At 39.9% G+C, this 12,672-nt stretch overlaps 1 protein-coding gene across 6 annotated transcripts in view; it reads left to right on the forward strand.

Annotated features, from left to right (window-relative positions):
• LOC126108945 (abnormal cell migration protein 10) overlaps window positions 1-12,672 on the forward strand; it is a 532,402-nt gene that overhangs the window by 472,518 nt on the left and 47,212 nt on the right. For all 6 annotated transcript variants that reach the window (XM_049914327.1, XM_049914328.1, XM_049914329.1 and 3 more), the window contains one exon: window positions 3,767-3,933. In XM_049914327.1, coding sequence (XP_049770284.1) covers window positions 3,767-3,933 — 167 coding nt within the window. The remainder of the gene's footprint in view (window positions 1-3,766; window positions 3,934-12,672) is intronic.

A 12,672-nucleotide genomic window follows, 5' to 3' on the forward strand; every position in this document is an offset into this window, starting at 1 on the left:
CCGACAGAAATAGAAACTGCTTTGCGAGTTGTTCAGTAAGTGTTGCGGCGTAGGGCATCGGTGGGAGTGAATGTAGAGCCGGCGCGGCCAGTATCCCCTGCGGGCCTCCACTCCTCCTCACCCCTCTGTGCCCCTCCACAATTTATACTCCTCGCACTTCCCTCCGTTACCGAACTGACCGGACGTGTCTTTACCCGTCGCCCCTGCCTTTCCGTCCCGTTGTGCACAGTTCGAGTACCTCCTCATTAGTTGCCTGTTCTATTCGCCTAATATACAGTATCCTCTGTAGCTCATTTCAAAACTTTTATTATCTTCTCGTCTGAACTGCTTACTGTCACACTTTATCTCTGTACGAGGCTACACTCCCGACTAGTGTCTTCGGAAAACATTTCCTGACACTTCGGGTCGTCATCTCCTTTTCTCGCTGCTGCCGGCCTGCATTTTATATCTCCAGTATTCCACTCGTCTTCGGGTATCTTGTCCCCCAAATAATGAAACTCCTCAACTACTTTCAGTATCTCCTTTCGAAATTGAATGACCTGAGCGCCACCTAGTTTAATTTGAGTACATTCCGAAACTTCCTGGCAGATTAAAACTGTGTGCCGGACCGAGACTCGAACTCGGGACCTCTGTCTTTCGGGGCAAGTCCTCTACCGACTGAGCTACCCGAGCACGACTCGCGCCCCGTCCTGACAGCTTTACTTCTGCCAGTATCTCGTCTCCTACCTTCCAAACTTTACAGAAGCTCTCCTGCGAACCTTGCAGTTTGGAAGGTAGGAGACGAGGTACTGGCAGAAGTAAAGCCGTGAGGACGGGGCGCGAGTCGTGCTCGGGTAGCTCAGTCGGTAGAGGACTTGCCCCGAAAGACAGAGGTCCCGAGTTCGGGTCTCGGTCCGGCACACAGTTTTAATCTGCCAGGAAGTTTCGTATTGGCGCACACTCTGCTGCAGAGTGAAAATCTCATTCCGAGTACATTCTGTTACCCCGTTTCGCTTCTGCCCACATTTCCGTTACGACCTCCTTTCGAGACTGTGTCTGTTCCGTTCGGTCACTCTTCGGAGTCCTTTGCCGCCTCTGACAGAATTTCGGTGTCGTCGTCAAACATCCGGTGTATTAATTTCTCCTCGTTCGACTTTAATAACCTTACTATACTTCTCCTCCGTTTTTTTTACTACCTGCTCAGCATACGGACCGAATAAAATTGGGGATTACTCCTGTCTCCACATCGGCCACTCGTCCGTGCCGCCCGACTCCGATGACTGCGGTCTTATTTCTGTACGAGCTGCAGACGACCTCCGACTGCCCGTATTTTGTCCACGTTACCTTCGGAATCGATCTAAACGGCGGGACATTTGTAATGACAAAGGTGGAAGGTGGAAAAGAGAATTCGAACGAACTGTGGAGTACACTAGTATTCTCTCCTCAAACGACGAGTGGCCGACCTATCTCAGAGTTGTAGTGACAATGCAGACCAATTGGCACACCTCACAGCACTGCACTTCCATCGTATATCCAGTTGGACCGGCCCTGGGTGTGCTGTCGGATAGGTTGAGATATTAAACTTAAAACTGTAAATAATTGTGCTGCTATCAAAGGTGTGGATTACTAGTCTACACATACCAGGGATGCCAAGTCACACAGAGGCACTACACAAAGACTGTCAAACGAGTAAGCTTTCGACCGAGATGGCCTGCGTCAGAATGGGACAAAGGGCATGTGCGCTGCCCCCCCCTCCCTCCTCCCCCCTACACACACACACACACACACACACACACACACACGCAACTGCAGCAAGTCTGGCCTTGGCAGCCACACACTGTGGTCATTTGGGTGAGGGATGTGTGTGGTGTTTAATTGTGGTGAAGGCCTTGTATTGTTTCCGTTCCTCGGGGTTCTGTCGTGAAAATATAAAATAGAAAATCTGATTGAATTTTGAATTTTGGTGGAATAAGTTACGGATAAGGCGGACTTCGTATTATTGATTGAGATAGTGCTGTAATTTGACCGTGCATGGCAGACCGAGTCGGCAACACTACAAAAAGCGACTGTAAGGGAATAGCATCAGAAATTAGTTGAAACTTACCTTATAATTCTGTTAGAAACGTAGTATTAATTATAATATAGTCTTCGTGGCTGTCTTCTTAATTTTCTTGTAGTATGACCTGTCTTCATTGTTCTCCGTCTGTTGAAAATTTCTTTATCTTGTCACTGTCACGATCAATTTACAAATTCGGGGATAACCATTTCGAATCACTATTGAAACAACTTCGTTTCGTAATATAATTTTAATTTCCACCCAAAAGCATATTTAACACAGCGCCGAAAATACACGTCTTTCGTATGAAGACGAGAGAGAGAGAGAGAGACAGAGAGAGACAGAGAGAGAATGAGTAATCAGTTAGTTGTTAAAAACAAACACCTACGCAAAAAGTAAAAAGAAGAACAAAATTATTTATAAAAATCGGTCGCTGGCGCAGCGCTCTTCCGCATGCGCGATCGTAGATTATATCTTTCTATTGGCGGAGGTGCGGTAGTCAAGGTACCATTACAGCCTTCTTCACCGAAAGCTTGCCTATGTGATAGTTTTCTTGTTCTGTCTATCTGTGACTCGGGACCTCCCCTATATGGTGAGTAGTAATCTATTCTTTTCATATTATTGTGTTATTCCACACACACACACACACACACACACACAGAGAGAGAGAGAGAGAGAGAGAGAGAGAGAGAGAGAGAGAGAGAGAGAGAGAGAGAGAGAGGGGGGGGGGGGGGGGGAGGCAGGTATTATTGGTAGTGGGACATATATCTTCTAATCCCCCCCCCCTTCTCCCCCCAGCACGGGTGGCATCAAATTTGTATTTTGAAATGAGATGCCCATTTTATTCCATATTCATATTCTTTCTTAAAAAAATACGTACTGTATACTCGGACCACTGTTTCCCCTCTCGTGGTGGGTGGTGTCATAATTCACAAATATCGAGTGTTCCGGTTTTTCCAATTAAGAATCGATGCGTTTGATTGTTCGTTTCATTTACGGTGGAAATGTAAACCTCTGCATTCAGAGGTTACTCGAATGTGCCAAATGTGGTTCTGCAGTACTAACGATACGGCGGGACACTGACATTTCTGTAAAATGAGCCGGTCGTACGGTAATGTAGACGGTGAACGAATTCGGTGTGCGTGTCTGACTGCTGTGATACTCGCACCGGCAGAGTACAAACTGCGACCTCTGTAACGAGGTAAAACGTCCGGGAAACGGTAGCGACACGCCTGCCTGCCAGCCACCGATACTCGCCGACGTCGTGCACGGCGACGGTGTCGGCCGAGGGGAAGGGAAATGTCACCGATCCCGACCGTACTTTATTGTACAGTCAAATTTTCGACACTGAAGTAAATTTCAAACACAAATATGAAACGTTAGAACACAAAACACATCTGTTATCAATTGCAAAAAGACACACACTGATTGCAAAACACCGGTTCGAGTGAAATGTACGTATTTTGTCGGTGTAGAATCTGAACGTGCAACGAAAGTGGGTTTCCGATTTAAGAATACGGTGTGGACCCCTCCAACGCGGCACGTAGCCACTCGGAGCACTTACGTATGCCCCCGTTACTAATATCGGCGTTTCACCTACGACCCTTTTCTCGTACGGTGCACCATTTTGAGATGCTTTGTAGTTTAGAGTTAAAACAGACATCCCGTGTTGTAAGATATTTGCACTCTCTCTTTTATCTATTTTTGGTCACGCTCCCACTCTGTCGGCAGTGGTGCGGACGGACAGCCCCGACAATGACTCCGCCTTCTCGGACAACGTGTCGATGCTCTCCAGCGAGAGTTCGGCGTCCAGCGGCGGCAGCGGCGGGCGGGTGGTGGGCGCGTCCGGAGCCGCCGACCCCGGGAAGGCGGGGCAGCCCGTCTCGCCGACGTCGCAGGTGAGTGCAGGCGCTCGCTCGTGTCGCGCGCTCCCGGCAGTCGGTACGCCGTGCTGGAAACTGGAGTGTCCGTTTCGGGGTCACCTCTGCCGTGTCAGTACTACGTGAAACACTCGCTCCACCTGGACTGTTCGATTCGTCAGTACACTGTCGGGTGTGACATTTTGACTGCATCTGGGAAAATATTTTAACACGAATACGATACGAAATGAGAGGTGAGGTTTATCTAAATACGTTATTTAAATGTAACTGCTCTTCCGTTATCGTGTGTACGGAGTGAGACGTCACTCGTAAATGTGACGAGACGCGTGTGCGGTACTGTTAAAACTCGGATAAATAAGGAAAAGTATACAGTTGTCAGAACACGAGGACGTACGTAATGTGACGGTACTGTACTGTAAGTCGTCATTAAAATACGTACGGCAGTCGCCCACACCTTCGTACGTCGCGATTCTTCTGTCGTGTAATCTGTCGGTACCGAGGTGCGTAGCGATCCGGCAGTGTTCGCCCTGGCGGACAGTGTCCGACGACTGTCTCCGCGTAAGCGGTGTATAGTGTGCCGACTTAAATACGCGAGGTTTACTCTCGGGCCTTTGTGAATTTTGTGCAGTTCATTTTCACATTTTCTATATTTGCAAATTTTCGACAGCTTCGAAGTGAAAGGACTGGGACGTACGACATTAGGTAATACTGTAGTCGGTGCGTGCTATACGGGGGTGTCGGTGACTGTCGTGACTGGTACCTCGCCGATAACTGAGGGTACGGGAAGTGGCTGCGGTGCAGCCGCCTCTTGTGGCAGATAAGTGTTCCTATTCGCACGTATTAATGTTTTAACAGTACAGCAGGGGGTCTCGCCTTGTTTACATGTGACAGTAAGCTTTGTATTTTAATGGTAACATTTTAATATTTAATTTGAGGAACCCACTAGTAGAAGACCATTATGTTTTGTGTTGTACCATCTTGGTTTTTTTGAGTAGACTCCTGTCAAACACTTCCGTGTACACATCTCGAACTGTTACAGGAAAGTGTACTTCAAAGTTTCACATTTGACAGAATATTAAAGGAGCATTAAAAAGCCTAACAACAACAATAATAATAATAATAATAATACACCCCGTGGAGGCCTGGGAAAAGAATAGGCCTCCGGTATGTTTTGCCAGTCGTAAAAGGCGACAAAAAGAACAAACCACTAATAGGGCTAACCCCCCTTTTACTGTGATTAGTTGGTTCAGGACAGAACTAAAGAAGCCTCGGACAAGCGCCGTCATGGTCGGGACGACGCTTCAACCCTATGCCCGCCCACAATGGTAACGACACTGCTACCCAACTGGAAAATGATTTTTTGTTTTGCAGGATATGCTTCCTGCAACCACCCTAGAAGGAAAACAAAGACGGAGGATGAGATGGTCAGATGAAGTTAATCGACACCTCGTGTTCTGTTATTACCGAGCAACAAACCTAGGAACCAACACAACTGGATACGGATCACAAGTATACACAACATTTATTACCAGATACCCAGAATTAAAATTTTTAACAGAACAACGACTAGCTGATCAGATCCGTGTAATAATAAAAAATAACAGGATACCCCAGTCAGAATTAGAAAACATCAAACAACAAGTACAACAAATACTAGAACAAAATAATGTGCAATCAGAAGAAGAAGAAAATACAGTAATGGACTCAAACATCCCAGAGCAAACAAAAAAAAAAAAAAAAAAACAACACGCATCAATTAAACAATCAGAGGAAAACAAAATCTTAAGACAGCCACCAGAACAAGCACAAATAGAACACCAAGTGACACTCATGTTAGATATAGAAGAAAAATTTCAGCTGACATATATAGAATACAAAGACACAAAAACAGACATTAGACCATTCTTGCATAGACCACCAAATAACCCACAAGTCGAAACAACAAATACTACTATCAACGCAATCACACACAACAAAGTAAATGAAAACGCAACTATGGAAGAATTACAACTACTGATTTATGTAGGAGCACTCACTACACTAAATACACACACTAGGCAGAGATCAGAACCAACCAAGACACAGAAGAAACCCACAAAACCAGCATGGCAACACAGGCTACAGATCAGAATAGAAAAACTGAGAAAAGACATCGAACAGCTAACACAATTTATAAGAAATGAAATATCAGACAAAAAATGAAAAAGGTTAGGTAAAATCTCACAAGAAGAAGCGATAGAGCAATTAGATGAAAAGAAGCAGACATTACAAGCATTGGCCAAACGACTTAGAAGATACAAAAAGAGTGAAAATAGAACGAAACAAAACCAAACATTCAACACAAACCAAAAGAGCTTTTACCAGACAATAGATAACACACACATTAAAATAGACAATCCACCAAATATAACAGGCATGCACGGTGGACACAAGCAGAAACAGACTCATACAAGATTATACCACAAATGCCTGAAGTGATAATTTTGCAACATGAAGTCACACAAGCAATTAATTCTACTCACAATTGGAAAGCCCCTGGAAAAGATAAAATAGCAAATTTCTGGCTAAAGAAATTCACCTCAACACATTCACATCTAACTAAATTATTTAACATGTATCTAAAAACACAGATGATGTGACAGAAATTAATGACACATACAACACAGAACAAAATTATAAATTAAGAACAAAAAGGCTGTTGCAAAGGAGCACGAGGATGTAAAGAGCAACTGATAATAGATGCAGAGGTGACATATCAAGCAAAAACTAAACAAAGGTCACTACACTATGCATACATTGATTACCAAAAAGCTTTTGATAGTGTACCCCACTCATGGTTACTACAAATATTGGAAATATACAAAGTGGATCCTAAATTGATACAGTTCCTAAATATAGTAATGAAAAATTGGAAAACCACACTTAATATCCAAACAAATTCAAATAATATCACATCACAGCCAATACAGATTAAGCGTGGAATATACCAAGGAGACTCATTAAGTCCTTCCTGGTTCTGCCTTGCTCTGAACCCACTATCCAACATGCTAAATAATACAAATTATGGATACAACATTACTGGAACATAACCAACACAAAATCACACATTTGCTATACATGGATGATCTAAAACTACTGGCAGCAACAAATCAACAACTCAACCAGTTACTAAAGATAACAGGAGTATTCAGCAATGACATAAATATGGCTTTTGGAACAGACAAATGTAAGAAAAATAGCATAGTCAAGGGAAAACACACTAAACAAGAAGATTACATATTGGATAACCACAGCGACTGCATAGAAGCGATGGAAAAAACATATGCCTATAAATATCTAGGGTACAGGCAAAAAATAGGAATAGATAATACAAATATTAAAGAAGAACTAAAAGAAAAATATAGACAAAGACTAACAAAAATACCGAAAACAGAATTGACAGCAAGAATCAAGACAAAAGCAATAAATACCTATGCTATACCAATATTGACCTACTCATTTGGAGTAGTGAAATGGAGTAACACAGACCTAGAAGCACTCAATACACTTACACGATCACAATGCCACAAATATAGAATACATCACATACATTCAGCAACAGAAAGATTCACATTAAGCAGAAAGGAAGGAGGAAGGGGATTTATCGACATACAAAACCTACATTATGGACAGGTAGACAATTTAAGAAAATTCTTTCTAGAACGAGCAGAAACTAGCAAAATACACAAAGCAATCACTCATATGAATACATTGGCTACTCCACTGCAATTTCATAACCACCTCTACAAACCTCTAGATCACATAACATCAACAGATACGAAGAAAGTAAGTTGGAAAAAGAAAACACTACATGGCAAGCACCCGTATCCTCTAACACAGCCACACATAGATCGAGACGCATCTGACACATGGCGAAGACAAGGCAATGTATACAGTGAGATGGAAGGATTCATGATTGCAATACAGGATCAAACAATAAACACCAGATATTACAGCAAGCACATTATTAAAGATCCCAATACCACAACAGATAAATGCAGACTTTGCAAACAACAAATAGAAACAGTAGATCACATCACAAGCGGATGTACAATACTAGCAAATACAGAATACCCCAGAAGACATGACAATGTAGCAAAAATAATACATCAACAACCTGCCATACAACATAAACTAATACAACAACACGTTCCCACATACAAGTATGCACCACAAAATGTACTGGAGAATGATGAATACAAATTATACTGATTATACTGGAACAGAACCATTATAACAGATAAAACACCACCACATATCAAACCTGACATCATACTCACCAATAAAAAGAAGAAATTAACACAACTAATCGAAATATCCATACCCAATACAACAAATATACAGAAGAAAGCAGGAGAAAAAATTGAAAAATACATCCAACTGGCTGAAGAAGTCAAGGACACGTGGCATCAGGATAAAGTTGACATTATACCGATTATACTATCAACTACAGGAGTCATACCACACAATATCCACCAGTACATCAACGCAATACAGCTACATCCAAACGTATATATACAACTACAGAAATCTATAATTATTGATATGTGTTCAATTACCCGAAAGTTCCTAAATGCAATGTAACATATATCGCTTGATCAAGGTCCGCGTCACTTTCCATTTTTAACCAGACATAACGTCTGAGAAAGGAAGGAAATAATAATAATAGATTATTATTATTATTATTATTATTATTGTTATTATTATTATTATTATTATTATTATTTTACAAAAGCCAGTATATTAGTCCAATAAATTTCAGCAATAACTAAAAGAAGGTACTATATTTGCCATCCTTTAGCTTTCTTACGGACTTCGAGAGGGGGATCAAAAATTGCATTACATCACTGTTTGATTGAGATTCTTTTCTAACCTAGAGGCATTTAGTGAAGATTTTGGTTTCTCTATAGAATGAAATGGCTAGTAGGTAATAAGTCACAATGATTTGCAGTAAGATTTTTTCTACCAGCACAATAACATGAAACTGTGAAATTGTCTTCACTACAGTTCAAATGAAAATGCTTTATAGATGCAGGAAATTGCCACGCACCTACGGTACTAAAATCTCAAAAGCACTGAGACTGTTTTGTGACACGGGAGATAGTGGTGCCACAATTTTTACTGTAGCAGACCTGCACACACTTGAGTATTCACCGTGGAGGTCTTTTGAAGATGAAGTAATTGTGTCAGCTAAAGTTGTTCATTTTTGAAAGAATTGAGTGAAGTGTAAGAAACTGAAAATCATTAGATTCTGTGCAAAATTATTACTCTACAAGAAGTGTGCCCATCATAAAAATGGGTAGCCACAGAAATATTGTGGAAAATAAGTGAAGGAAAACTAGCATATTAAAAAAAATTATATGCCTGTCCTTTCTCGTTTAAAAAAGGGGGAGTGTTGCTCTCTATTTATTGTTAAGTTGGAGCAGGAAGCCACCGAAGGGAAAATCCGAGGAAAAATCGAAGGACAAAAAAAGGTCAGAAATGTTCATTGCAGCTAATGTAATTTTGTTCATTAGTGTTTACTTTTATTTTATTTGTGTCACTCCACATTTTATTCAAGCTCCGACCACACAGATACAAAAATGATTCCATAAATTATGTAGAAAAAGAACCAGAAACAAACATTACTCTTTACGACACGTACGAAGCTCAGAGATGTCAGTGTTTCTCGCCAGGTGGGGCGCTAGTGCGACACTGTGCTTAAGCTGACTTTGTAACAGTTCCAGTTTGTTTTCTTTTTTTAAGAGTATGTGTAATGCATTTGTTTACTTAGCAGGGTTACCCAATTGCACTTTCTTTCTAGTGGTCAGCACTGTATGTGAAATGAGGCAGAGGTAACACAAAACTGAAAAATCAGTGACAAAAAACAGTAACTTTTGGTCCAGTGACGTTTGGTTGACCATTTTTAAGTGTTTTAATTGTTTTATATGTGAATGCCCTATATTTGAGAAGTACAAAACAGTTTTTAAAAATAATTTATCTTGCACCTTTAGTGGATGGCAGCCATTTTTATTTGTTGGCACATGACAATTTTTCAGTCTGCAGACATTAGCGAAAATTTGAATATCTCTGCACTGGTTTAAGTTACATCATTGCAATTGACATGATTGCTTTTAGAAAAGTGTCCTCCACAACATTGTCTATTACTCAAAATACACTAAATTAAAAAATAACCAGTCAAAATGAGCTCCAAAGTTTGGTATCCAAATTTTGAAAAATCCACTTTTTAGGCCCAAAAACAACAAACAAGAAGTGATTAATGAGTGTCTACTTTTTACCTATAGTTAGATATCATATACTACTAGCCTCATATAGAGAAAGAACACTTGAAAATGTTTCCTTAATTTTTTATGAATTTTTGAAATTTGAAGATTTTCAATATATATATATATATATATATATATATATATATATATATATATATATATATATATATTTTTTTTTTTTTTTTTTTTTTAAAGTTTGGGGTTAGTTATCTCGCGTGGGACTGCATATAAAAATATGATTGTTGAACAGTTTGTACACCTACATGAGAGCAACATATTGTAAAAAATTCTAAAAAATTCAACATTGATATCTGACTCTGAACAAAGGTATGAATTTTTGAAAATGAGGAAATAATTCACATTTCTCTACAACTTATCTTATGGCTGTTGCCTATTTAAATCGGTTATTGTTTCATTGTAATAACATTTAATTGTGACATACATTTAGTTAACACTATCTCCAAATATTCATTTAGTTCATTTATTTTTAATAATACAATAGGAGCTTTCACTTTTGTTCTATGGTAATAAAAATGCCCATTTACGTTTAGGTTAATTGTCAATAAAGAAGTACATTATTGCTGGGTGTGGCATCTACAGTGTTACGTGGCTTTATGCTTAATTACAGTCTTCCTATTTTATCAGTTGATTTGTTTTCACCACGTAATGCCCGCCGTCTTCGTCCTTCTTTGTTGCTGAGCGATGTATCACTTTTCGTTCTGATGCCGCAACTCTTCCTTTCCTTTATCTTTACTACTTTTTATCTATATCGATGATGAACTATTGGTTTTACATTTTAACAACTTTTTAATAACTGTGGAAGTATTACAGGCACCGGGTCCCACCTAATGTGTCACCCGCCTACACGTTTTACACGAACCTTTCGAAACTCGATCGATCTGTTTACAAAGAGAAAGGAAAATATCTCTTCCTTTGACGTCGTCCGACGCCGACATAGGAAGCTGGACACCCTCGCGGCCCGGGCTCTTCCTCGGCTCGCGGTAGTTTGCGGCATTCGTTTTATTCCTCGCCCACTTGCCGCTACGTCGAACTTCCGTGGTGATCGTCGGGCGACGTCTTCCACGTTATCTGCAACATAAATAAACTTTCTTCCCATAGTATTTCTGAAAACCCAAAAACAAACTTAAAGAACATAATAATAATAACTGTTCTTAAAATTATTCGTATAAGTCTTGGTCACTTTAATTGAGGGGTGGGACAGGCCTAAGCCACATTGTTGTAGTCAGTGTGTTCTGAAACCTCTGTTAGAGTGGATGTACTTACTTCATCGAGAGTGTAAAATGTGTTATGTGCTTTGTTCTGTGTGTAATTTGTAATTAGTTTTGAGAGATTAACTGGAATGCAATAACATGGATGAACAGTGCTCTGTTGGACAGATAGCAAGTGAAGTGTGCCACGAAACAGTTTACAGTTCAGTTTCAAAAAACTTGAAAATGTCTAACTTTGATGAAGTTAGACAAACTTTGTTTAAATTTTGAGTACGTTCTTCTGTAACACCGGTGTGTATCGTGAGAAGAAATATATTCTGAAGTACAACCACATTTTTGGAAGAAACTGCCGTGATCCACTTTTAAAGTTCATAAAAAGCCTATTACTAAAGGTTTGAGGGAAGTAAAACTTGAACATTTGTCCTTGTTTTGTGAGAGTGAAACAGCTTCCCAAGTGAAACATAATGCGATTCCTGGAAATTCCTTGTGCCCAAATTGTTACTCAAAAATATTTGTTGTGAATCCAGAACCAGAATCGTGTAACCTTGTAAATGACATTTATATTCCTAATGAGGAAGCTGTGAACATATTGGATTTTTCTCGATCTAAGTTAGACGTATCTCCTGCTTCGAAAATAATAAAATTAAGTAGCAGAAAAAGAAAAGCAACTATTGAAAATAGGGACAACAAATTTGAGACAAAATTAGAAAAGACTTGGAATCGTGCTTTAATAATACAGATACCGACATTATTTCTAAAGAAGAAGAAAACCTACCACCAGCATCATATGACATTGAATATTTGAGCTTAATAGAGAAATTAAAAATTAAATGTTCAGTGATATCTAAAGAGGAAAAAGTTAAAATTTTAAGTTTACTCCCTGACTCGCGCTCAAGAGAAAAAAAATAGTTCACAAATTCAACGTTTCTCACCGTTTGGTTAAACTGACCCGAAAATTAGTGAAAGAGCGAGGCATTCTTCCAGTTTTATGAAAGAAGAAAGGAGTAGGTATAAGTGAAGAAGCAATTAAAGAGATCCAGCAGTTTTATTAAGATGACGAAAACAGTAGAATGTGCCCAGGTTGCGAAGATAGCAAACGAGTTGTTATAAATGGAGTTACAGTAACAAAGCAGAACTAGTAGTACTGTCAAATTTAAATGAACTTCTTGTAGCTTTCCAAAATTCTCATCCTGAGTGCAAAATTGGAAGGTTAAAATTTTGTG

Source organism: Schistocerca cancellata, chromosome 11 (assembly GCF_023864275.1).
Source record: "Schistocerca cancellata isolate TAMUIC-IGC-003103 chromosome 11, iqSchCanc2.1, whole genome shotgun sequence".
Lineage (NCBI taxonomy): Eukaryota > Metazoa > Arthropoda > Insecta > Orthoptera > Acrididae > Schistocerca > Schistocerca cancellata.